Source organism: Dendrobates tinctorius, unplaced genomic scaffold, assembly GCF_039654945.1.
Source record: "Dendrobates tinctorius isolate UK_male_01 unplaced genomic scaffold, ASM3965494v1 ptg000116l, whole genome shotgun sequence".
Classification (NCBI taxonomy): domain Eukaryota; kingdom Metazoa; phylum Chordata; class Amphibia; order Anura; family Dendrobatidae; genus Dendrobates; species Dendrobates tinctorius.
The window spans coordinates 27,393,789-27,421,425 of record NW_027361784.1 but is presented as its reverse complement, the minus strand read 5'-3'; the positions used below and the strand labels follow the sequence as shown (position 1 = coordinate 27,421,425).

The 27,637-nt window shown below is 42.9% G+C and overlaps 1 protein-coding gene across 5 annotated transcripts in view; it reads left to right on the top strand.

Annotated features, from left to right (window-relative positions):
* The window catches only part of MTSS1 (MTSS I-BAR domain containing 1), a 172,579-nt gene that overhangs the window by 131,066 nt on the left and 13,876 nt on the right, over positions 1-27,637 (top strand). For 4 of the 5 annotated variants that reach the window (XM_073590307.1, XM_073590310.1, XM_073590309.1 and 1 more), the window contains exons 4-11: positions 7,611-7,695; positions 14,213-14,304; positions 14,697-14,771; positions 15,339-15,496; positions 20,520-20,627; positions 20,790-20,887; positions 23,400-23,610; positions 25,172-25,291. In XM_073590307.1, coding sequence (XP_073446408.1) covers positions 7,611-7,695; positions 14,213-14,304; positions 14,697-14,771; positions 15,339-15,496; positions 20,520-20,627; positions 20,790-20,887; positions 23,400-23,610; positions 25,172-25,291 — 947 coding nt within the window. The remainder of the gene's footprint in view (positions 1-7,610; positions 7,696-14,212; positions 14,305-14,696; positions 14,772-15,338; positions 15,497-20,519; positions 20,628-20,789; positions 20,888-23,399; positions 23,611-25,171; positions 25,292-27,637) is intronic. The other variant, XM_073590308.1, reaches the window with a different exon arrangement.

Sequence of the window (27,637 nt, the reverse complement as noted above, 5' to 3'; positions counted from 1 at the left end):
AATGAACTTTGATGTGGTCTGTGGTCATAAATGAGCTGAGAGGAGCTCAGAAAAGGATAGATAAGAGTGACAAACTCTCCTATTGGACAATCAGAATGCGCTCACTGACGAAGTCTCAGTAAACTCATTCTACAGCCAGCAATAGACAGGCTATAGAAAGCAAAATCTTTAATGAGACCCAGTTACAAAAGTAATTTTAAACAAAAAATGCATGCATTAAAGTAAGAAAAAAAAATCTCCAAAGGTGGAAAAGATTCATTTAGTTTGCCTCTCTAGTGCTAAATTACCCAGTAGTCAGACGTGCGTCCTTGTACTTGCAGCAGCTGAATTGGCGATAGCGTCCAACCCCTGCCCCATAAATTCCTGTTTTTTTTTTCTCCGTCTTGGATGCCAGCTGTGTACACAGGATCTGATGAACATAGACAGCCAGGGTCACACTCTAGACACAACTTGTGTTTGCTGTTACCTGCCCTAAAACAATGACCGAACTCTGCAGCAAACTGCTATATGTCTACTGGTAAACACTGGAGCTAGAGCGGCCGGGGGGCAGCCAGACCCCAGTGTCTCCCAAGAGCTGACATTCACGCTACCCACCGCCGCACAGAACGCCGATGGTCCCCGAGACATCAGGCTTTTTATATTATATTAATCCACTTTCATGGAAAGTTTCATTAACTACCTGTCGGAAGTTACAGCCTATAGTATACCTCACAGCTGTATTCCGAGTTCTGCACACTTCAGAGCTGAACTCGCTCAGCTTTTCTTTTTTTTTAGGTTGAATACAGAAATCATATCAAAATTCATATTGCATTATATTACAAGAGCTCAGCTGTTAGGATGGTATCTGACAACCAACTTGCTGGCTGTTTCAAAAAAAAAAAAAAAAAGAATCATCAAGGGGGAGATTTCAGGTGTAAAGGCAGCTCTAGGGGAAAATCAGAATAATGTCTGCATGGCCAGTCCTCAAAAGACAAAACTGCACGGATTGAGCTGTCTTCTGTTGTGGAGTCCTGAAATAACCCCTTTAACTGAGGATCAATGGGTGTAAAATAACTAATATAATTAATTTATAAAGTTACTTAGAGTTATTCTCCCGTTCATCAATGGGTATTATTGGGTAGTGCTTTTAATTACAAGCAATTTTGCAATTTCCCGCGTATTAAAATTTGCAATCGTTCTGGAGATACTAACATTTTTGTTTTGTTTACAGCTTGTTACCTTGGAGACCGACCACCGCTGATAGGTGGTTCCAAGCTCTTTTCTATTGACAGGATTGCTGGGGGGGCGCCGTTAACGCCTAATTTCAGTCCGCTTCAGCGCACTGTTTACAAGCTAGACCGCAATGGTGGTCGGTCTCCTAGGCAATAGGTATAAATGTATGATTGCTGGATATCCAGTCGTCAAAAGGATGGGGGGTCTCAGGGTCCCCTGTGTGAATGGAGCTCCATTCACTTTACAAAAACAGCACCACTCCTGTCTTTAGGTTGTGTGTGGTATAACATTTTAGTCATGTTCACTTCTAGGAGCTGATATGCAATACCAGACCAAACCCATGGACAGGAATCGCTGTGTTTGGAGGAAGGCAGCCATACTTGTCTATCTTGCTAACTTCATTGCTCAGTCTGCTTTATTGTGGACATCCCCTTTAATATCTGATTTATGTTTGTTCTCTCTCACTCTCATCTAATATATAAAGCTCAAGTGTATGTGTGTCCGGGATTGGCATCCGCACCGTCGCATCTACAGCCACAAAATTTGGCACAGTCACACGTCTGGACCCCGAGAGCGTCCTAAGCTATGTTGTGAGGCGAAATTTTAACCCCGCGCATTCCAATTCACTAAATAATTTTGCCCCTATCTACATAATAGGGAAAAAGTGTGTGTGTATCAAGCCCCGCCCCTCATTGTGATGTCATAATGGTTGACTATGGGATGGAGGATGTATGATGGGTATATGGGCACTGGACTATGGGATGGAGGATAATTATAATTTGCTATAACTAACCACAGTTAGTCACTATGCCCGGGCAGCGCCGGGCTCTTCATCTAGTGTATGTATGTGTGTGTGTATATATATATATATATATATATATATATATATATATATATATATATATATATATATATATATATATATATATATATATATATATATATGAGAGTGAGAGAGATATATAATATATGTATGTGTATCTAAGCACAGTAGGCCTCATTTATCAAAACAGTCTGTTGCCGTTGCTCATAGCAACCAATCAGAGCTCGGCTTCAATGTTTCAAATGGCTCTGGTAAGATGAAAGCTGCTCTGTGATTGGTTGCTGTGAACAAGAAAGACAGGTTTTTCTTTTTTTTTTAGATAATTTGGATAAATCGACCCCAAAACATTGAATGATTAGTGTCTGGGAACATAATGAGACGTTCCCATGTGATGGAGCATTAGACGAGGCGCTTAGTCAGCGCTCTCCCGTTCTGACCATCTGCTTCAGAAGACGGATATTATTCTGTCGCATTTGCCAAGGATGACACTTGTGGAAAATACTTTGTAGTACTCGAGTAGATGAAATCACGAAGGTGATAATTACTCATCATGACCACAGGGGGCCACTCCGCCTATCTGCGGTGCCTTGTACGGCGCATGGGCTCAGTTCTCGTAGCTTAAAGGGGAACTCCACCTTTTAATCGTGATAAATGTGTTCTTTTGTTGTGAGATCGTGTCATTTTTGTTTTAAGGTATTTTAGAGAGATGCGCTGTCCCTTTAATTTGGAAATTGAGACCCTCACTAGTGATCACTGGCGGACATAGACAGAAAGCAACCCCTGCGGAAGTATATGGACCCTTTGCAGTCTAATAACTCATCATAATGCATAATGCCACCTGTTTTATAGGTGGAAATGGGCCCCTGCCAGTGGTAGTTCTTGGACTTTATAATCATTCTTTCCTTCCTGTAGTAGAAATGAGCCCCCTGTGCGCTGACTTATTGGCAATCTTGAGTCTTGATCCTTATGGCTTTGAGTCTCTACAAGCAGAGCTGCAGTGTAAAGCATGGAGAGAGCACTCCATAACACTGTTGACACTGTATTAGTGGACTTGAGCTATAAGCGGCCATCGGTGTAGTGTCTTATATTGAATAATCAAGACCACACAAGAAGAGGACCCACGCTGAGCTGTCTTGTCGGCCATTGATTTACCTGTTGCCGTGGCAACATCCTACAGCCAAGGCCGAGTTTACTTGCAAAAATATTGATCTGTGTACAGTTAAGTTCTGTGGAAGGTGGGGGAAGGGGAAACAGTGTAAAGGCATGAAACGTGTGCAGGTGACATTCTGTACGGCGAGGCACTAGTGTCCTGATCGTTGCCAGGGCGGGTAGCTAGCAGCAATAGCCAGTGACTCATTTTCTAGGGGACCTCAGAGAGCAGGACCCCCCGGACCAAACTATGACCACACAGTATTATTTAACTGTGTAAATTGGTATTTCTAAACATTCATTTATAATACATAATGACGGTATTATTATCTGCGCACTATAGGGCAGTATTATAGAGGACCTGCTGTCACCAGGTCAAAAGTGGCCACTTTTTGCGGTCATTTTATATCCGCTGCTCCCATGAGTATGCCGCCATTTGTTTTTGTAATAAAAACTATATAGTTCTAGCGATATGGGCCTTTTTATTTGAAGCTAATTTCTGTGGTCATTACTAAAGGGGCGTGGCTTACAGGGTAATAATCCAAAGCAACCTAAGGACACTGCTCAGAGACTGAGATATCAATGGTAGCCATTTTGGTTCTGGTTCTCCTTTTACAGATCCAGCTGGTGTAAAAGCAATGCTTCCTGGGAAAAAAAAATGCAGATTAGCTACCCTTGCCTCCTTTTCCTGCCTCTGCAGAGCCACGTATAGGAATCTATCTCGTATGTCATTGTATAGCGAAATGGTTAAAGAGGATTTTTCTCCCCCCGGATTTAATTTTTTTTAATATAATCCTTCCTGATTTATGATGTGTACAGTATCTTGTAATCAGACCACCGACGGTGCCCGTCTCTGCGCCGGTGTTGATATAAAGTAGATCTTGTGGCTTTATTACGGCGGAACGCACTAATACTTTTTCCCGTCTAGTAGCGGCAGCAGCTGGAGCGCGGCGGACGCTGTTATAATATCGCTCCGGAGTTTATAAAACATGCCGTCCTCGTTAGTTGAATTCCGTCATCTCCGTACATTCTGCAGCGCAGCCCTAGGTTGACCCGGGCTGTCTTGGCAGAGGGCACCCGGACTTCGCCGCCGTAATGAGCACGTTGCTGCCGCAGGTTCCATAATTATAAGATGCCTTCCATTTCCTGAACATTTATAGGCATGCTCTGTCCACCTGTTATTTCGAAAAAACCCGAGGATTCCAGAGGATTCTTTCTTTTGTGGCTCGGTGCTGTAATTGTCAACACATGGCAGCAGCAGAAAACTCCCTTAACTGATTGTGTGCCTTTTCTTAATGCTTAACGTGATTGTCTGCATCCTGGATGGAGCTAATCGGAAATAAACGTCATCCTAAATGCAGCTTTGGATGTGACTAGAGCACTGATCACATTAGAAAATACTCTATGCCAGTGCTGAAACATGGAAGAAGAGTAGGGAGGTGTGAGGTTCCTTATCACCAAGATAACAGAAATCCCAAATATTACTTAAGAGTACCTAAGAGCTGCTTTGGGTGTGACTAGAGAATAATCTTAGATGCCGCACTACAGCTGAATTTTCTGTATAGGTGATAAAAGAGGAAAAGGCGGCAATGCGAGATCAGATAATAGCATTTGGAACAGTGTGAAATTTCTCCATTTTCGAATGCAGCTTTGAATGTAACTGGAGTGTCATCCTCCACCCCCCACACACTGCGTGACAGCAGAGAATGCTATGTGTCCGCACTGACAAAAGCAAGAGATATGTGACATTGTGAGCCTGGAGCTTACGGGTATCCAACAGGGGTCTAAGGAGTAACGTTTCTCCTTGTAGAGAGTGACATGCCAAGCCTGGCATGTCAGCGTGAGGAGACTTAAGTCATGCAATTTGCATATTTAATTTCCCAGAGGAGCACGCATGGCTTAAAAGGTCTCCTCACACTGACATGCCAGGCTTGGCATGACACGCTCCGCAAAGAGAAACCTTAGACCCCAGTTCGGAGCCTCTCATCTGGCCAAATCAGATCTGGTACTTTGCACTGATGAGGGGGCAACACCCTGAAACAGTGTCTGCAAATTGAGATTTTGATTAGGCTTTTATCCTAAGTCATGTGGCAATGCTCGTTAGAGAATCAGTATTGACTTTTAGGATCGCTGCTCCCAATAGGCGGCGCTAGAGTTCTAGTCCTCTCCCTATCTGAAAAGGCAATTTGCATATAGGAATCCAGCAGCTAATTTTGTAAGCAGCTGTGAATGTGATTAGAGAAAATCATACCGCACTATGGCAGAATGTTCTGTATCGATGCTGAAATGGCAAAGGGCAGTAATGAGATATTAGGTAGTATAGTTTAGAGCATGTACAAAATTGTCCATTTTTGAATGCAGTTTTGACTGTGACTGGAGTATCACCCTCCGCCCCACATACACACTGCGTGACAGCAGAGAATGCTATGTGTCAGCGCTGAAAAAGCAAGAGGAACGTGGAGTTGGGAGCTTCCTTAGCCTGGAATTTACAGGTGTCCAGCAGAAAATTTTGAACAGCTTTGGATGTGACTAGAGAATAATCTCTAGCAGAGAATATTTTGCCTAGAGTTAGGAGCTCACAGCAGAAGTTTACATGCAGCTTTGGATGTGCAGAGCTCAGTTGCGAGAAGTTAGATTGTTTTTTTAAATACAGCTTTGGATGTGACTGGAGTGTCATCACCCACACTACATCAGAGCAGAGAACGCAATGTGTCAGCAATGAAAAAAAGCAAGAGGGATTCTGGAGTTGTGAGATTTCAATTGTGGCCCTAACCTAATGTGGACGTAGCCCGGCGGCCACCATTCATGCTACTGGACGACTAGGCTAAGACGTAATATCACAACGCAATTCACATTGGATGTGTTCTGACTAGAAATTACTCCTTCAACCCGGTTTGTAGGAATGACACGAAAAGGCTTTAGTGCCAGCAATAAATTACAGTAGCTAACTAGCGCCCCCGTGTGGTGGATTTTAGTATTGCACCCACTGAAGTTTCAGTTAGTCTTTCTACACTAGAAATTCCAAGAATGCAAATTACTTCCATTGTTCGGAATCGTTCCCTAATAAGGTGTCACTTTCAGAAAGACAGTTCTTTGTTGGCTGTATGGGATTGCCGGCGGCCACATCAGTCTTCGGTCTAACCACAAATCAATTGTCTTTTTGTTTTGCGTTTTTTGTTAAGGAGCCTTGTAATATAATAAATCTACATCGTTCTTTCCTAATTCAAAAAATAAATATCTAAAAATAGATATATATTGTATAAGTTTAGAAGAATTATATAGCCGTAAAATTGGTTATTGTTTGAATCAAGTTTTTACATTTTTTAAGAATTTTTGGTGACGTCTGCATACAATTTTCCATATCAATAACTATAAAAAATAATTTTGAAATCTTTCAGTTTCACTCACAATAGAGTGATATTTCCTGTTCTCTAGAGATTATTTCTCAGTAATCAGCTCATTATTATCACATACATAATTACACTGGAAGGTAATGCTTATATATCCAATAGGTGACACAGGATCACCTTTCAGAATAGGTGATGTCACAGCTCACCTCCTCCCCCTCCTGTACAATGACTGATAACACCTCTATATACAGGAGATAACACATGATCCACCATTCATGATAGTTGATGTCACAGCTCACCTCCCCCTCCACCTGTTCGATGACTGATAACACTTCTATATACAGTAGATAACACAGGCTCCACCATTCACAGTAGGTGATGTCACAGCTCACCTCCTCCTCCTGTACAATGGCTGTTAACACCTCTATATACAGTAGATAACACAGGATCCACCATTCACAACAGATGTCACAGCTCACCTCCTCCTCCTGTACAATAACTGATGACACCTCTGTATACAGTAGATGACACAGGATCCATCATTCACGATAGGTGATGTCACAGCTCACCTCCTCCTCCTGTACAATGACTGATAACACCTCTATATACACTAGATAACAGAGGATCCACCATTCACGATAGGTGATGTCACAGCTCACCTCCTCCTCCTGTACAATGACCCCCTCCAGCCTCTACTTCCTGATACAGGGATTTTGTCTCCTGATTGATATGCAGCTGCTCCAGCCAATCACCCACCGCAGTGGTGATCTGCTATAGTCAATGATTGGCTGCAGCGGTCACATGTCTGTGGTGGGACGTCAGTGCTGTAGCAGGAGTTGCAGAGACTAGTGGGGGATTAGTAAGGTGACTGACTGGTGTTATTATTTTATGTGACTCTTAAGGCGTTAATTCGTTAATTAGCTGGAGAACTGCTTTACTTAGTAAAGTAAGCTGTGTGATACATTCCTTTTAATGATTTTGCTGAGCACGTCCCTTTAAGAGATTTCTGCGATGTGTAATGTGTTTATTGTTTATTTTTATAGAATTAATGATCATGTATATTTTTCTTCTTTCAGGGGCGACCAGAGAAGTTGGTTCTGCTTTGACCAGAATGTGTATGAGACACCGCAGCATAGAGTCCAAACTCCGACAGTTCTCCAGGTCAGTGTGTGCCGAACTCCGTCATCGACGATGATAAAAAACAAAAGTTGGAGTAAATTGTGCACATTTATTAAAACACGCGCCTATTACAATTTTGCCGCCTTTCAGACTGTGATGACCCGCTATCAGCAGACGGAGATTTGCGCAGAAACTTTGTGGCATTTTATGGCTCATGTTTAAAGGGGTTTTTTAAGAATAACTTTTTCATCCCTATTGGTTTCCAATAGGTTAAAATGATAAATTCAGGTGTCCACAGGTCCAGCTATATACGTCTGTGCTACTGTGGTTTGACAAGCTGCAGCAGTGATATCACTGGGGTTGGTGCCATCTACGTTGGAAGAGCCACTGTTCCAAGTGATTGACTGCAGTGGTCACATGCCCTGTAATCGTGACATCACCCTGTCAGACCACAGTGGCAGCGCTGGACCTTTGAGAGTGTCGGGGCTGGACCTTTGGGAGTGTCTTGGGCTGGACCTTTGGGAGTGTCTTGGGCTGGACCTTTGGGAGTGTCTTGGGCTGGACCTTTGGGAGTGTCTTGGGCTGGACCTTTGGGAGTGTCTTGGGCTGGACCTTTGGGAGTGTCTTGGGCTGGACCTTTGGGAGTGTCTTGGGCTGGACCTTTGGGAGTGTCTTGGGCTGGACCTTTGGGAGTGTCTTGGGCTGGACCTTTGGGAGTGTCTTGGGCTGGACCTTTGGGAGTGTCTTGGGCTGGACCTTTGGGAGTGTCGGGGCTGGACCTTTGGGAGTGTCGGGGCTGGACCTTTGGGAGTGTCGGGGCTGGACCTTTGGGAGTGTCGGGGCTGGACCTTTGGGAGTGTCGGGGCTTGACCTGTTGAGTCTCAGAACTGGACCTGTGGAAATTGTGTAACACCTGATTTTCACTGATGGCGAATAAATGGTGAAACCCAGTCCACCGTTTGCCCAACTATGCAGAGTTGACGCCAATCTTGTGTTCTGCCGCACCATTCAGACAATAGCACTCTATGACTTTTACTCAAAACTTTTATTTTTATTTTTTTGGGTGCATTTTGGCTGCGCTCTTGAGTTAGACACATGTTTTTCCTTGTTTTGTCTTGAAATGATGCGCTGCCTCAATTACGCGGCGCTCTGCAATAATATTGTTATATTGTGGGGTTTGGATTCTGGAAGACGCGGCGCCTCTTTGGCTCAATCTTCCTCGCTCACAGATCTTTGGATTCACTACATTTTCCGCCCTCGCTCTCTAAACATGAATTATGGGAAATGATCTTGTATTTTTCAAACAAATCTCCTCCACACGAGCTGCGCGTTTATCATCGTCTCTGTATGATGGCCGCTCATCCACCGAAACTCAACACCTAGACGAGCGCGGCGTACACGTGTCCTCCCGGAATAACACCGGGACAATCGCGCTCTTGTTTTAGGGATCACATCACTGCATTCTAGACGTGCATTCCTTATCCAGTCCCTATTAAAGTCGTCTTAAAGGGGTTTACTGGTTTAGAAAATCGATTATCCAATACGATATTAGGGAATTCTGACTTATTAGTGAAGGGTCCACTGTTCAGGATCCTCATCTGTAAGAAGATAGCTACGAAGAGCGTCTCTGGAGGACCATATTTTAGGTGGATAACTTATTGATTTCAATAGGCACCATGTAATGTTTTACTTCACCTGTGGTGGCGCTGCAGGGAAGTGGAGCGCTAGTTTTGGACCTCCCATAGATTATAATTGATCGTCGGGGATCCCCACAGCAGGATATCATGTGGTTATCTTAATTTGAGACCCTACTAACTGAACCCAATAGATATCTTATGGCAAAAGGTAAAGAATGCTATATTCCAAAAATCTCCAGCCTATGTCTCTGCAATACCCATACCTGAGGTGCTTGATGAAGGAGTTGGTCCAACTCCGAAACACGTTGTTTCAATGAAACCTTTCCTCTACTCCATCTCTGGACTCCTATATCCACTGGCAGCGCCCGGCCAATGCCGCAATCATTTTTTCTTCGTTTCGAGACAGCATGTCATGACAGCCTACAGCTTTTACTTTGTCCTCTTGGCCGCTGGAAAGTGCTCAAGTGCCTCTTTTATCCCACAAGGGAATCACAAAAAGCCAGAAGTGTTAAGGAAGAGTCTATTATGAATAGCATTGGTCCTCTCCTTACAATGGGGGTGATTTTGCAGGTTCAGGTTTGCCAGCTAAATTTGGGGACATTTACAAGAGGCTTACTTAAAAAAAAAAATATATATATATCATAAAAAATGCTCACAATTTTACAGCAAATTGTTTTTATTTTACAGCTTTGGCCAAAAGTATTGACACCCCTGCAATTTTGTCAGATAATACTCAGTTTCTTCCTCAAAATGATTGCAATCACAAATTCTTTGGTATTATTAACTTCATTTAATTTGTCTTAAATGAAAAAACACAAAAAGAATTGTCCTAAAGCCAAATTGGATATAATTCCACACCAAACATAAAAAAGAGGGTGGACAAAAGTATTGGCACTGTTCGAAAAATCATGTGATGCTTCTCTAATTTGTGTAACAGCACCTGTAACTTACCTGTGGCACCTAACAGGTGTTGGCAATAACTAAATCACACTTGCAGCCAGTTGACATGGATTAAAGTTGACTCAACCTCTGTCCTGTGTCCTTGTGTGTACCACATTGAGCATGGAGAAAAGAAAGAAGACCAAAGAACTGTCTGAGGACTTGAGAAACCAAATTGTGAGGAAGCATGAGCAATCTCAAGGCTACAAGTCCATCTCCAAAGACCTGAATGTTCCTGTGTCTACCGTGCGCAGTGTCATCAAGAAGTTTAAAGCCCATGGCACTGTGGCTAACCTCCCTAGATGTGGACGGAAAAGAAAAATTGACAAGAGATTTCAACGCAAGATTGTGCGGATGTTGGATAAAGAACCTCGACTAACATCCAAACAAGTTCAAGCTGCCCTGCAGTCCGAGGGTACAACAGTGTCAACCCGTACTATCAGTCGGCGTCTGAATGAAAAGGGACTGTATGGTAGGAGACCCAGGAAGACCCCAGCAGCATAATGTAGGACCCAGTGTGAGAAATCTGGGTCTCCCTCAGAGGTCATGGGTCTTCCAGCAGGACAATAACACAAAACACACTTCAAAAAGCACTAGAAAATGGTTTGAGAGAAAGCACTGAAGACTTCTAAGGTGGCCAGCAATGAGTCCAGACCTGAATCCCATAGAACACCTGTGGAGAGATCTAAAAATGGCAGTTTGGAGAAGGCACCCTTCTAATATCAGGGACCTGGAGCAGTTTGCCAAAGAAGAATGGTCTAAAATTCCAGCAGAGCATTGTAAGAAACTCATTGATGGTTACTGGAAGCGGTTGGTCGCAGTTATTTTGGCTAAAGGTTGTGCAACCAAGTATTAGGCTAAGGCTGGTTTCACATTTGCGTTTTTTAGCGCTGGAAAAAAACGCATATGTGCGCATGCGTTTTTTCCCCTATATTTAACATGGGTGCGCATACCTGCGCGCTTGTAAGCGCATGTATGCGATTTTCATGCGCTGCGTTTTTTTGGGGTGTGCGTTTGTATTTTCCAGACGCAGCATGTTGCATTTTTTGGCCCTGCAAAAAAGCGCATGCGCACATATGCGCACGTTTTGCGCTAAAAATAGCCATTATAGCCTATGGATGCGCATATGTGCGCACTGGCATGCTCATGTATGCGTTTTTTTGCATATGCGTTTTTTTTTTAACCATGGAATTTAGGGGTTTGGGTTAGAGTTAGGGTTAGTTAAGGGGGTTTAGGGTTAGGGTTAGGGTCAGGGTTAGGGTTTGGGTCAGGGTTAGGGTTAAGTATGGTTTGGTTAAGGGTTAGGGTCAGGATTAGGGTTAAGTATGGTTTTGTTAAGGGTTAGGGTCAGGGTCAGGGTTAGGGTCAGGGTTAGGGTCAGGGTTAGGGTTAGGGTCAGGGTTAGGGTTAAGTATGGTTTTGTTAAGGATTAGGGTCAGGGTTAGGGTCAGGATTAGGGTTAAGTATGGTTTGGTTAAGGGTTAGGGTTAGTGTTAGGGTCAGGGTTAGGGTCAGGGTTAGGGTTAAGTATGGTTTTGTTAAGGGTTAGGGTCAGGGTTAGGGTCAGGATTAGGGTTAAGTATGGTTTTGTTAAGGGTTAGGGTCAGGGTTAGGGTCAGGGTTAGGGTCAGGATTAGGGTTAAGTATGGTTTGGTTAAGGGTTAGGGTCAGGGTTAGGGTCAGGGTTAGGGTTAAGTATGGTTTTGTTAAGGGTTAGGGTCAGGGTTAGGGTCAGGGTTAGGGTTAGGGTTAGTTAGGGTTTAGGGTTTGGGTTAGGGTTAAGTATGATTTGGTTAAGGGTTAGGGTCAGGGTTAGGGTCAGGGTTAGGGTTAGTAAAGTCATGGTTTGGGTAGTGTGAGGGGCCACCTAAAAATGTTGGAAAAAAACGCAAACGCGGTAAAAACGCACTAAAAACGCATACAAATGCATAAAAACGCTGCGTTTTTTTCATGCATGCTCATAAAAATGCTTGAAATAACGCAGCAGTTGTATGCTTTTGTATGCGTTTTTTCAATGCGTTTTTTTGCGGGAAAAACGCGCTGCAAAAAAAAGCAAGTGTGAAACTAGCCTTAGGGTGCCAATACTTTTGTCTGGACCAATTTTTGGAGTTTTGTGTGAAATGATCAATGTTTTGCTTTTTGCTTCATTCTCTTTTGTGTTTTTTCATTTAAGACAAATTAAATGAAAATAATAATACCAAAGAATTTGTGTTTGCAATCATTTTCAGGAAGAAACTGAGTATCATCTGACAGAATTGCAGGGGTGTCAATACTGTTGGCCACAACTGTACATTTTTTGGGGGTGAAAAAGAAATATATTTTTTTAGACTTGTCCGTTCTACTCTGAACCTTTACTTGCCACCACCCAAGTCCCGTAATTTCACTATTGTCCTCCATGAGTCTTGTCCACAGCACTGCCTTTCTTTTCTATTCTACCTCCTCATCTAATCACCTTTACTCTGTTCTCAACCTCTCCTCATTGCCTGCTTTACTCCTCTCCTTCACCGATCACTTTCCTTTATATTTCCACTCATCGTCCATTCTACACTCCTCACCTTTTCATCATTGCCTCGGCTCTCCGCTTCTTTCCTCCTTCTTTTTACTCTCCGTGATTTCCATCCTCCACTCAATTCACAATATACTCATCATTCACTGATGGATTATTCTGCCCTTCATCTCTTTCCTCTTCCACCCTACTTCCTAATTCTTCACTATTCTTCTTCATCATCCATTTTACTCTTTATTAGAATTAAGCGAATATGTTCGGAATTGGTCGCCGTATCTGAATTTGCCATATTTGTACCCTATTCATGCCGAATGTGTGTGTCGATCATTTCCGAACGTATTCGGTCATTTCTACTCCCATTGACTCCAATGATGTTCAGCTGTGTACGGCGAATAATCCAAATAGAATATTCACCTCCGATCGGAATCGAATATTGAAAAATTCGCTCAACTATAGTCATTATCTCTTCCATCCTTTACTCCAGGGTTCCCCAACTCCAGTCCTCAAGGCCCACCAACAGATCATGTTTTCAGGATTTCCTTTGTATAGCACAGGTGAAGCAATTATCACCCGAGTAATACTAAGGAAATCCTGAAAACACGATCTGTTGGTGGGCCTTGAGGACTGGAGTTGGGGAACCCTGCTCTACTCCACCATCTCGGTTCATCCATAATATCCTCCACCCATAGCCTGCTCTACTCTTCTTCTCTTGCTCTTTCCTTCATATTTCCAGTCATCATCAATCCTACCCTGCACACCTTCTCATTAGTATGACTACAGTCCACTTTTTTCCTCTCCATTCTCCTCTCCAGGTTTTCCATCTTCCCTTCCTGTCTTTCTCTTCAAGTCTACTTCTTCTCATTGTCCTACTCTCTCTGTTCCACCCTCTTCTCTACTCATTCATACTGCCCTCGATCTCCACTCGTAGCCTTCTCTACTCTCTATCTTTTTCCTTCATATTTCCTCTCCTCACCTTCTCATCGTTACCTCTGCTCTACACTTTTTTCTTCTCTATTCTCCATTTCATTCACAATGTACTCATCATTTGCTGTTCTCCTTCTGTACTTGTTGACTATTTTGCTCTTCATGCCTTTCCTCTTCCTTGTTACTTCCTTTTTCTTCTCACCATTCATTTTGCTTTTAATCTCTTCTGTCCTCATCATTCACACTCTTTTCCACTTCCGCTTATTGACTTCTCTGCTCTTCATCCTCTTCCTCTGTCCTTCGTATTTCCACTCATCACCCATTCTATTCTCCATTAATTCTTGACATTATCTCTGCTCTCAACTTCTTTTCTTCAACATTCTACTCTTCAAGTCTTCCATCCTCTACACCACGCATAATGTACTCATCATTTTCACAATTCCCCACCTCTTCTATTATCTCTTATTTATTTTCTTGCCTTCAGTCTCCAAGAACAATGTCCTGATACAAACTAAGACTGTGGCTTGTTTTTTTTTGTTTGTGTGTGTTGCAGCGCCCTGATTGACTGTCTGATCAACCCACTGCAAGAGCAGGTAGAAGAATGGAAGAAGGTAGCTAATCAGCTTGATAAGGATCACGCAAAAGGTAAGGCTATCCTACTTGGACATCCTAGAAGCTGATGATCCCGCACTGTGAGGCAGTGAGCCTCTGGCAACCAGCCACTTTCACTACGTTTTGGGTTGTCCCTGTCCATTAATCGTAATAATCACCTTACAGTGCCAGAATAGTATCGTACTTCTCTTTTGGTGCACCCATAAATAGCACACAAGACAATCAGAGGCTATCAGCAGGTCCTCCTAGATCAGCAGGCCCACCAAGGATCCTACAACATGAAAGGAGGATGCCTAGTCCTGATCACTACCTAATAAGGAATAACTTTTGTTAATTTTGAAAGCTCTTATTTTATTTATCATGCTCTGTATGTAATAAAGCCTATACTACAAAACCAAGCTATAATCTTCATAAATATCTTTCAGAATACAAAAAGGCTCGTCAAGAGATTAAGAAGAAGTCATCAGACACCCTCAAACTGCAGAAAAAAGCCAAGAAAGGTAAATCTGGAGTTCTTATACATATGATATCTGGTCAATAGCTGGTAGATTACATCGTCATTCTTCCATTTATGTGAAGTATCTAGGAAGAGGAAAGTCACTGAGATAAGGCTCCAAAAGGGAAAAATGTAACTTTTGGGGCTTTGTTTCCTATGATGGAAGCCAGGGAAATCTGGATCTGCAGATTACATTATCTTCTAGCTACTTAGTTCTCTTTCTATTATTAAAGATGAACAACCATAGCTATGGTTAGATAGGCAGATATCTCCCCAACGTCGATGATGGGTCTTACATGGTGGCACCTAATTGTCAGTTATCCTCCAATAGCACCTACCAGTGAAGAGATAACATCTGCTTTCTGCCTCTGAGCACTTGCTCCTAGACCCATATCCAATGTGTGTACCAGGTCCCCTCCGACCAGGTGTCATTTATCGTGGTCATCTTATCTGGCAGATTTTAGGACCCCCCTCAGGCTCCAGTGCCTGGATGCGACTGCTACCTATGCACCCCCTATATATAACTACACCCCAGTGAGATGCTGACAGTGTGACTTGGTTGTGTTTGCAGGTAGAGGAGATATACAGCCTCAGCTGGACAGCGCTCTTCAAGACGTCAATGACAAGTACCTTCTCCTGGAGGAGACGGAGAAGCAAGCCGTCAGGAAAGCGCTTATTGAAGAACGCAGCCGCTTCTGCTCCTTCATTTCCATGCTCCGGCCTGTCATCGTACGTTTTTGCCATTCTGTATCATTCACTGAATTGTTTTAATCAGGGCTGTGGAGTCGGTAAGCCAATCCTGCGACTCCGACTCCTCAATTTCCCTCACACCGACTCCCACATATATTGCTTATATTTAAGTGAAAAATGTATTGCCGTACAATGTGAACATCAGACATTGAATCATTTCTATGATCCAATAATCAAGATATTTAGACAGAACATAAGATATATTTATTGGAATACAACTTTAGAACACAAAAAACTGTAATAAACTGTAAATATGTAATACACTGTATAATATCGATTACATATATACGGTACAGACCAAAAGTTTGGACACACCTTCTCATTCAAAGAGTTTTCTTTATTTTCATGACTATGAAAATTGTAGATTCACTCTGAAGGCATCAAAACTATGAATTAACACATGTGGAATTATATAATTAACAAAAAAGTGTGAAACAACTGAAAATATGACTTACCGTATATACTCGAATATAAGCCGAGATTTTCAGCTTGTTTTTTTGGGCTGAAAGTCCCCCTCTCGGCTTATATTCGAGTCATATACACCGGGGGGTCGGAGGGGGAGGGGGGGCGGGGGTTGTGTCAGGTCATACTTATCCGTCCTGACGCTGTGTCTTGAGCCCCCAGCTTCTCCCGGTGCTCTCTCTTCCTGCCTTCAGCGGTCACGTGGTGCCGCTCATTAAAACTCATGAATATGCGCATATTCATGAGTTTTAATGAGCGGTATCACAAGACCGCTGAATGCAGGAAGAGAGAGCGCGGAGAAGCTGGGGGCTCAAGCGACAGCGTCAGGACGGGTAAGTATAGCGATACTCACCTGTCCTGCGTCCATGGCTGCTTGCTGCTGTCTGTCATCGGTCAGTGACTTCAGACAGCAGAGGGCGCGGTGACGTGATCAGTGCGCGCCGCGCCCCCTGCAGTCTGAACGTCACTGACTGATGACGTGGCAGATAGTGGTGAGCAGCCATGGACGCAGGACCGGTGAGTATCTGACACGCAGCGACGGAGAGGTGAGTATGTTAATTTTTTTATTTTTACATGCAGCAGCAGCATGGGGGCAGTATATGAGGGAACAATCTATGGAGCTTCTTATGGGGTCAGCATATGGGGGAACAATATATGGAGCTTCTTATGGGGGCAGCATATGGGGGAACAATCTATGGAGCTTCTTATGGGGGCAGCATATGGGGGAACAATCTGGAGCTTCTTATGGGGTCAGCATATGGGGGAATAATCTAAGGAGCTTCTTATGGGGGCAGCATATGGGGGAATAATCTAAGGAGCTTCTTATGGAGGCAGTATATGGGGGAACAATCTATGGAGCTTATTATGGGGGCAGCATATGGGGGAATAATCTATGGAGCTTCTTATGGGGGCAGCATATGGGGGAATAATCTATGGAGCTTCTTCTGGGGACACCATATGGGGGAATAATCTCTGGAGCATTTCCCACCCTAGGCTTATACTCGAGTCAATAAGTTTTCCCAGTTTTTTGTGGCAAAATTAGGGGGGGTCGGCTTATACTCGGGTCGGCTTATACTCGAGTATATACGGTATATTCTAGGTTCTTCAAAGTAGCCACCTTTTGCTTTGATTACTGCTTTGCACACTCTTGGCATTCTCTTGATGGGCTTCAAGAGGTAGTCACTGGAAATGGTCTTCCAACTGTCTTGAAGGAGTTCCCAGAGATGCTTAGCACTTGTTGGCCCTTTTGCCTTCACTCTGCGGTCCAGCTCACCCCAAACCATCTCGATTGGGTTCAGGTCTGGTGACTGTTGAGGCCAGGTCATCTGGCGCAGCACCCCATCACTCTCCTTCTTGGTCAAATAGCCCTTACACAGCCTGGAGGTGTGTTTGGGGTCATTGTCCTGTTGAAAAATAAATGATGGTCCAACTAAGGGCAAACCGGATGGAATAGCATGCCGCTGCAAGATGCTGTGGTAGCCATGCTGGTTCAGTATGCCTTCAATTTTGAATAAATCTCCAACAGTATCATCAGCAAAGCACCCTCACACCATCACACCTCCTCCTCCATGCTTCACGGTGGGAACCAGGCATGTAGAGTCCATCCGTTCACCTTTTCTGCGTCGCACAGACACGGTGGTTGGAACCAAAGATCTCAAACTTGGACTCATCAGACCAAAGCACAGATTTCCACTGGTCTAATGTCCATTCCTTGTGTTCTTTAGCCCAAACAAGTCTCTTCTGCTTGTTGCCTGTCCTTAGCAGTGGTTTCCTAGCAGCTGTTATACCATGAAGGCCTGCTGCACAAAGTCTCCTCTTAACAGTTGTTGTAGAGATGTGTCTGCTGCTAGAACTCTGTGTGGCATTGACCTGGTCTCTAATCTGAGCTGCTGTTAACCTGCGATTTCTGAGGCTGGTGACTAGGATGAACTTATCCTCCGCAGCAGAGGTGACTCTTGGTCTTCCTTTCCTGGGGCGGTCCTCATGTGAGCCAGTTTCTTTGTAGCGCATGATGGTTTTTGCCACTGCACTTGGGGACACTTTCAAAGTTTTCCCAATTTTTCGGACTGACTGACCTTCATTTCTTAAAGTAATGATGGCCGCTCGTTCTTCTTTACTCAGCTTCTTTTTCCTTGCCATAATACAAATTCTAACAGTCTATTCAGTAGGACTATCAGCTGTGTATCCAACAGACTTCTGCACAACACAACTGATGGTCCCAACCCCATTTATAAGGCAAGAAATCCCACTTATTAAACCTGACAGGGCACACCTGTGAAGTGAAAACCATTTCCGGTGACTACCTTTTGAAGCTCATCAAGAGAATGCCAAGAGTGTGCAAAGCAGTAATCAAAGCAAAAGGTGGCTACTTTGAAGAACCTAGAATATAAGACATATTTTCAGTTGTTTCACACTTGTTTGTTAATTATATAATTTCACATGTGTTAATTCATAGTTTTGATGCCTTCAGAGTGAATCTACAATATTCATATTAATGAAAATAAAGAAAACTCTTTGAATGAGGTGTGTCCAAACTTTTGGTCTGTACTGTGTGTATGTGTGTGTGTATGTATATATATATATATATATATGTGTATATGGGCATGGGACTATGGGATGGAGAATATGTATGATGGGTATATGGCCATGGGACTATGGGATGGTGGATATGTATGATGGGTATATGGGCACGGGCCTATATATATATTATGACTTATCTCAGCTGAGACAAAGCCTTGATCCTCAGGCTACATTCACACCATGGGCATAGCAAGGGTCAAACCTGGGGGGGGGGCAGAACCTCATACTGCACGCCTCAGCTGCTGCAGAACCTCATAATGCACACCCCTACGCTTGAAAATAAAGCCTGCACGATAAGATAATGTGGTGATGAATGCAGTCTATTTATTCCAACTATCAATTGATGTTGATGTGTTACTGAAGATGAGCAATGCCTGTCCTGGGTGTTCTTTTGGGCAGCTATGAGGTGTACCTGATTGGTGCTAAAAAAAAAAAAAAAAAGGAATGTTAGTCTGTGTACTACCCGCCTTTCATTCTTTTTGGTACAGATGCAATATGGATAGACAGATGTGGATAGATAGAGCAGATTTCTAATCTGCTTTTGCTATTGAAAACATTATCTATAAGCTCAAAAAACTTTCAGGTGATGCAGTTTTTTAAAAAGCTGATCGTTTTTTGCAGCTGAAAAACGTATCCTCGAATAACGCAGGAAAGACGCTGTGTGTGACTGTAGCCTTAGATCAGGAATAGAACAGCCATTTATAGGACATTTCATAACTTTCCCAAATTAATATGAAAAAATATTCAGCATATTCTGCATTGAACTACTGTACCCAATTTATTATATATTTTAGGAGTCGGTCCATTTTATACCGACTCCGACTCCACCAAAATGAGCACCGACTCCGATTCCACAGCCCTGGTTTTAATTAGGTTCTCAGATATTATCCACTTAAAAATTTATCCGTGTAATAATTAAATATTCTACAACTTCCTAAAATATTTTGGAGGACATTTATTGCACTTAAAACTTTTTTTTAGCAAATTTCTACATTTAAATTGTCATAACTGACAAATTTATCAATGTTTATGAATCCATTATTTAGTACTTATACCAAAATTTAAATATTTGCCATATTGGTCTTAGGCTTTTATGTTACATTACGAAGTGTACCACTATGCATAAAAGTTACATTTTTGAAATTTTCACCAAATTTATGATATCTTCATGAATGTAGTAAAATAGCCTTGTTATGTAATTCACGAGGCAGCCCTTCCTAGTCATATGTCAGGAGAGGGCTGTTGACTTGAGACCTGTGTCTCAACTGTCAGTGGAGAGCTATATTGTAAGAGCAGATACCTCAGTCAAAGAAATGCTGCGGCATCAGAAGAAATACATTTCTTCGCTGACTGACTTAGTATGGAGGACTAAGTTTGGAGAGAAAATCTTTGTCTCATGGAAGTTTGTGTGCTTACACTACAGCTCTTCTGTCAGCTGAGACACCGATCTTGAGCGCATCATTTCTACAGACTGCAGTTTTTTTTTTCCCCCCTTCAACCAACTGAGTGTATTTCAGAGAACTTCTCTGTGGGTGTTCGGTTTTCCTTCTATGATGCTTGCCACTCAAAATATGGCCTCACCCACAGAGAACTTCTGTGGTATACGCCCAGATGGTTGAAGGAAAAATTGGCATAATTTAGGAATGGAGGGTCACAGAAGAAAAATAAAAACTGTTATAGAATCAGTAGAAAAAAAGCAATTGGTAGAGCTACTCGTTTTAAATTAAAAAGTCCAGTGAAATGTCCCCGTTAAGGGATTTTTCAACCCACCAATTTCATTCCCTATCAATCTGGCAAACATTAGAAGTGATATTAGTGGGGCAAGAGAGTGATGGCACAATGGTGACTGCTACTTTACCGGGAACAAGTTCTCCTATTGTTGGGATCAACAATGGTCCGACGAGCAAAAGTGGATTTTACCGCTTCTGACCTTTGTGACTTTTTTTCATCTTGTGAACAGGAGGAAGAGATTTCGATGTTGGGGGAGATCACACATTTACAGACAATATCTGAAGACCTGAAAACCCTCACCATGGATCCACATAAACTACCATCTGCCAGTGAACAGGTAACAGACCTAACTCAGCTGCCCATTGACCTGGATTCTATTGCTCCCTGGTATCATTATTGACATGCAGTCCACAATCACCGCTGTACATACAATGATCACTCGCTATCACGTTGACATTTCGGTATGGATTCTGAGATTTTTTTTTTTGTGTGTCAACAGGTGATTCACGATCTAAAAGGCTCAGACTATAACTGGTCTTACCAGACTCCGCCATCATCACCGAGCACCACCATGTCTCGCAAGTCCAGTGTCTGCAGGTAGGTGACGGGGGGTCTCTGTTGCGACAAGATGTTTTACCACTTGAATTTATTTTGGTGATTGACAGTTAGCAGTGTTGCAGCGTGTCAATCACCTAGTGGAGGGGGTGGAGTTATGCTGAGAGTGGGGCCTGGAGCTCCACCCAGAGCACTTCCAGCTTATTTGTGTATCGTTTCTAATGGGGATTTCTCTTCCACGGAGCAGTGTTTTGTGAAATAAGGGTGCGGATTCACGTGTGTTCTTACAAATCTCCCACGTACAGTATGTGTAGTCAGTTCGGGGGCTAGAATGAGTTGACCGATTCCCTTTAAAGGGGTCGCTTAATATTAGAAAAAAAATATGCGATGGCAGCATTTTTGTAAACTGGTCAATAACACTTTAACTAATCCTTTTTAACCCCTTTATTACTTAAGGTTTGTGGAGACCCTCTAAGATCCTAAGACGCCCTTGATTGGCAAAACCGCTCCTATATTCCCATTTTGTTCTCTGAATGTTAGTGACAGTGTTAGTTAAAAGGGTTGTCCATATAATTGTCATGATTGGGGTCATCTCAGGACCTATCTAGAGCAGCGTGCTGCTGGAGGACCCAAACTGGCGCCTTGTAGTACCACATTTTTTCCTGTAGTGGCCACTGCAGGAAAATATAAAACGTCCTCATGACCTAGGAGCCGATCACCATATCTTTTTGCTTTTTCGGACCTGACCACCAGCAGAGAAGGTGGGACAGCCACTTTAATTTGACAAGGTATTTGACAGTAATCTTCTTTGCAATTTCCTAATTCCCTTCATTATCATGATAGGTTATTGGCTACAGCTGGTAAGATTGTACCAGGTTGTTGTCTTCTGCCAAAAGTTGGATGACCAGGTTGGATTTATTTCCTCACCTGGATGTTCAAAGCCTAAGTTCTTGAGATTAAGGTACTCGGCTCTTAGCCTGTAGGGTTTGGTCACTTAGGGGGAAGGAGAGACCTTCTAAGCGGTATACTATTGGGATTTAGTTTTGCCAAAAAAGTCTGACCAATCGTATTGATTGCTCCACCACTTGCATGTGCAAGTACAATCCTATATTAATTAGTGACCACCGGATTTTATTGAAGGGAGGACTTAATTTTGGGGTGGGGATTGCTTTATGATGGCACATGTTATTTTGCAAGTTAACCTGTTCATTCCTGGTGTAACAGTACAGTAGGAGAGGACCTGTCCTTGTGTCACACTGACCTCCGTGTATGATGCATTGAGTAATGACATTCACCTCGGAGGAACTGTTTTGTGCAGCGTAAAACAGTTCAATCTGCATGTTGTCCTATCCTGGATTCGAAATGGTTCTGAAACCCTCCCCCCCCATTCCCTGGTCCCACAGGAACCACTGGAGCACATCCCCCAGTGCTGCAACCTGCTTTTGTTTTATATGTCGCACTTGCAGTATATATCTGCAGCTGGGTATGTTGCTAGACACAGTATATATCCAGTAATGCATGCAATGGCGTCGTGTGCAGTATCCACAACATCGTCTGGCTGGTTAAAAGGGTTATTCCCATTTTCATAGATGGATATATTGTCGGATAGTGCTTGTAAAAATAAGCACTTTTGCAATTTACTGCTTATTAAAATTTGCAGCCGTTCTTGAGATAGTAATGCTTTTTTCTTTAGTTTACAACTGGTTGCCTAGGAGACCGACCTCCGCTGCTGTCTATCTTGTAAACACTGCACTCAAGATGGATGGCATTAGAAGGCAACAGTCTGCTCCAGCGATCCTTGCCAGCTTCAAATCAGAGATTACAGGCTCAAAAGAAAAGCGCTTTAAGCACTGAACATGTTAAGCTGTCTATCAGCGGTGGTCGGTCTCCAAGGCAACGAGCCATAATCAAAAGAAACGTGTTCGCATCTCCACTGACTGTGGAACAGTTTTACTTTTTCTTCTGTGATCCTCCGTTCCAAAGTTATGGATATAATGGTGCGCATTTTCCCGTCAACCAAACTGGGCGTGTACCGCACAACTCCTGTGAGGGTGTGGCCTTGGTTTGATTGGCCGGCATCAGAGGAGCAAAGGAAAACGCCCACAGGAAAGCTCAACCCGGTTGGTTAAAGGGGAAATTTGCACCATTATTACTGGGGGCCATAACTTTGGAATGGAGAGGCACAGAAGAAAAAGAAAAACTGATCTAGAATCAGTGGAGCTTTGGAAATTGGATAGGGGACTCTCTTTAATGAAAAAAAATCTTGTGAAATGTCCCCTTTAAAGTCCTCCAAGAACCCTCCTCTCTGACAGTATAACTACACCAGACCATGGATACTGCCTAGCCCCGTATTTTGTGTCTTTTTTGCTCATGCTGCCCCCGGATTTCTTGGAGATTTTAATTTTAGTGCTTGCTTTTTCCCTCCCTTATTCTTTCCCTTGCATTTTCTTTTCTCTTTAACCCCTCGATCACCCCTTTCCTCTGCCTTCCCCCCATCCCCGACTTTTTACCGCCCCTCTTGTCTTTTCCGCTGCTCCTCCTTTGTCTCACACAGCAGTCTGAACAGCGTTAACAGTAGTGACTCCAGATCCAGTGGTTCCCACTCACACTCACCCACTTCGCACTATCGCTATCGCAGCTCCAATCTGCCCCAGCAGGCCCCGATGAGGCTGTCCAGCGTCTCCTCCCATGATTCGGGGTTCATCTCCCAGGATGCTTTTCAATCAAAGTCTCCATCGCCCATGCCGCCGGAGGCCGTCAACCAGGTGAGATTCGTCATTTCCTATAGAAAGTATCGAGACTTGCAGGATGGCTGGTGAATTGGAGATATCTTGTGTAGGGGCCAGAAATCGGCTACAGGCAGTCAGGGCATGCTGGGAGTTGTAGTTTCACAGCGGCTGACGTTCGACATGTTGCTGACTCCCCTGTAGTAGAGGTTTACCGGGGTGTTTTTCTTTTTCCCCAGTGTTAGCTAATGCAGATTACCACTAAATGAAAAGTTCTCCAAACTTTCAGGAGCTGAGCCCGCTCCACACACGGCAGATTCCGGCTGTGTTATGCAGATGGCATCCAGAGCTAGCTGGCTCCTCAGTGCTGCAGTCAGACACTGACGTCGGCATTTAAGAGACTCCATTTTCCTGGCTTGTAGATGGAATTGGCAGTAAAGAGAAAGGAAAAAATAAAGTGAAAAGTAAAAAAAGTTTAAAATATTAAAAGCAAAAATGTGGACTTTTTTCCACTATCCAGTATATTAAAAGTTAAACTACAATTCGTGTCCTTAAAAAAAAAAAAAAATAAATAAAAAGCAAGCCCTCATATGGCAAAGTGGATGGAAAAATAAAAGATTATAACAGAAAAAAAAAACACAAGGAAAAGAATTTTGGCTGTGGCAGGAATGGGTTAAAGGAGTTGTCCAGCAACCCTAAAATTAAAAAAAATATTCTCTGAAATGATAATAAAAAAATCAATACCTTCCCAATGTTCCAACACTTCCCAGGTCCTTGCCGACCTCTTCACGTCTTGCTTCACCTGGACATTGATTGGCTGCGGTGGTCACTTTTCTGTACAGTCCTAACAGGAAGTACAGAAACTAGCCATGTACTTCCTTCCTGTTGGGAGACGGACATGTTACTGCTGTAGCCAATCACTGTCTGTAACACTCACTCACTGGTCGCTGCTGCAGCCATTGATTGGATGCCGCAGTCACATGACCATCTGGACGGGATAGCATGTACAGAGAATGACGGGGGACCTGGAAAGCGTCCAATGGGAATGGACGGGGGGGGGGGTTTAATAAAGTGATCATTACGTCTTTTAATATTTTACAGCATTCTGATATATTTATTCATTTTTTTTTGTCGCTGGACAAACCCTTTAAATCAGCCAGCCTGCTTGTTAATGGTTTCCATGTTTTTTATTCATACACTGTCGTAAAAATGAACTCGCAAGAACGAAGAAAAAGGAGCCAGATTTCACACTTTCCATCTACCACTCTAATCTGAGGCCCCTGATTTTGAGATCAAACCTAACTTAGATTTTTTTTTTTCAACGCTTTTTACTTTTATGTGTGAATGCACATTTGACTTTCATATTCTGTAAGGTCAAGATACCTTGAATAACCTCACAAAACTGTAGAACCATTAGTGGAGAGCGGCCGCCCTGCTTGCTGACGGTTTCCATAGATTTGTAGCTTCCTGCACATTCATACGTTTCCCGATGTCTTAGTGCAGTTGTGACACTTTCCATTCCTCTTGTTGTGCTGTGTGATCCTGCCTGGAGCGCTCGGGTCGCCTCATCCACCTTCTCCCCTCCCTCTTTGCTCTGCAGAATTCCTCCAGTTCAGCTTCATCCGAAGCCTCGGAGACATGCCAGTCCGTGAGCGAGTGCAGCTCTCCTACCTCTGTGAGCTCTGGATCTACCATGGGAGCCTGGGCCTCCACTGATAAGGTGATGGGACAGAGACTCTGCGGGTGGGATCGCTCAGTAATTCTAGGGTTTTGTTGTTTGTTTGTTTTTTAAATATATACTGTATGTATTCCCATCTCCAGAATCCTATCCTAATAAGTAGTAGGTGTAATAATATTAGCAAATATCTCCAGTTAGAAATGTAGTATAGTTCTTCTGATTCACTATGTTGCTTACCCCATGTGCGGGGCATTGCAGTAGCTTAGGTCTCCACGATTATGACCACTCATAAAGTGACAAATAGTTGTTAGTGGTCGTAACCATGGATGCCTAAGCTACTGCAATGCCCTGCACATGGGGTAAGCAACATAGCGAATCAGAAGAACTGTACTACATTTCTAATGGGAGGTATTTACTAACATTATTATTATCATTATTATTATCACACCTATTGCATATTGGGATAGGATCTTGCAGATAGGAATACCCCTTTATCAGTTCTTCTTCTTGACCGTGTGCAGACCATGGAACGGCCCGCCCTGGGTCCAGATAGATGTCAGTAGGTGATTATGACTTCCTTAATTTTCGCACATCTAGTCCCAGGAGACTTCCTCTTAAATTTACAAAAAAAGTTCCAAACTTTTCTAATTGAACCCAATTCATTAGTGAATTTGCACCTTTTTTGTTTAATTTTTTATGATTTTTTGCCTGTTTTTCATTTGCTCCTTATTCTTTTAATTTGTGTTTTTTTAAGTCTATTTAACATGTGCTTGCCTGTTGTGTTTTTTTTTTTATGTTCGTCATTGTGGGTAAGGTTTGGTATTTCCATAAGTTTCCGGCTGATTAATTAATTGAGATTTAATATTTTAATTTTTTTTGTATGATTGTATTCCAGTCTTCCACCGTGATTTTATCTGCCCCTGAAATGTTTTGTGCACTTTTTTTCCCGCCACACATGACATATTTGCGCAATCAGAGATTTTGAAAATGACTGAGAAATTGATCACAGAAGAAGAATATACAGTCAGTAGTGAACATTTAACAAGGTGCAGAGAATTAGTTCCTCCCAGAAGCCTGGCCGCACATAAACACGGATTGTGGCTGGTTACACATCAGCACCATTGAAGTGAACGGGGCTTGGCTGCAATACCACACACAGCCTGTAAACAAGTGTGGAGCTGTTACTGGTAGAAGGCAGCCAGATTTTTTTTAACCCTGAAACCATGATCATGTATGGTTGTGTGTATTTTTGCTAAGGTTTTCCAGGCTGAATGTCTGCACAGTTCTCTTCGCAACTAGAGATTCCCGCTACTCCTATGAAAACTAACAATGACTTAATCTTCTTTTGCCATATTAGCAATGTACCTTTATGTCACTAAGTTAAGTGTTCTTAAATTAAACTATCTAAATGTATGGTTTTGAGTATATACTGTACAATATGTGCATACATTTAATTTATTGTCCCGTGCAGTCACTGTGTACATACATTACTGATCCCGAGTTACAACCTGTATTATTCCCCAGAGCTGCACTCACTATTCTGCTGGTGCAGTCACTGTGTACATACATTACTGATCCTGAGTTACATCCTGTATTATACTCCAGAGCTGCACTCACTATTCTGCTGGTGCAGTCACTGTGTACATACATTACATTACTGATCCTGAGTTACATCCTGTATTATACTCCAGAGCTGCACTCACTATTCTGCTGGTGCAGTCACTGAGTGCATACATTGCATTACTGATCCTGAGTTACATCCTGTATTATTCCCCTGAGCTGCACTCACTGTTCTGCTGGTGCAGTCACTGTGTACATACATTACTGATCCTGAGTTACATCCTGTATTATACCCCAGAGCTGCACTCACTATTCTGCTGGTGCAGTCACTGTGTACATACATTACATTACTGATCCTGAGTTACATCCTGTATTCTACTCCAGAGCTGCACTCACTATTCTGCTGGTGCAGTCACTGTGTACATACATTACTGATCCTGAGTTATACTCCAGAGCTGCACTCACTATTCTGCTGGTGCAGCCACTGTGTACATACATTACATTTCTGATCCTGAGTTACATCCTGTATTATACTCCAGAGCTGCACTCACTATTCTGCTGGTGCAGCCACTGTGTACATACATTACATTACTGATCCTGAGTTACATCCTGTATTATACTCCAGAGCTGCACTCACTATTCTGGTGGTGCAGCCACTGTGTACATACATTACATTACTGATCCTGAGTTACATCCTGTATTATACTCCAGAGCTGCACTCACTATTCTGCTGGTGCAGTCACTGAGTGCATACATTGCATTACTGATCCTGAGTTACATCCTGTATTATTCCCCTGAGCTGCACTCACTGTTCTGCTGGTGCAGTCA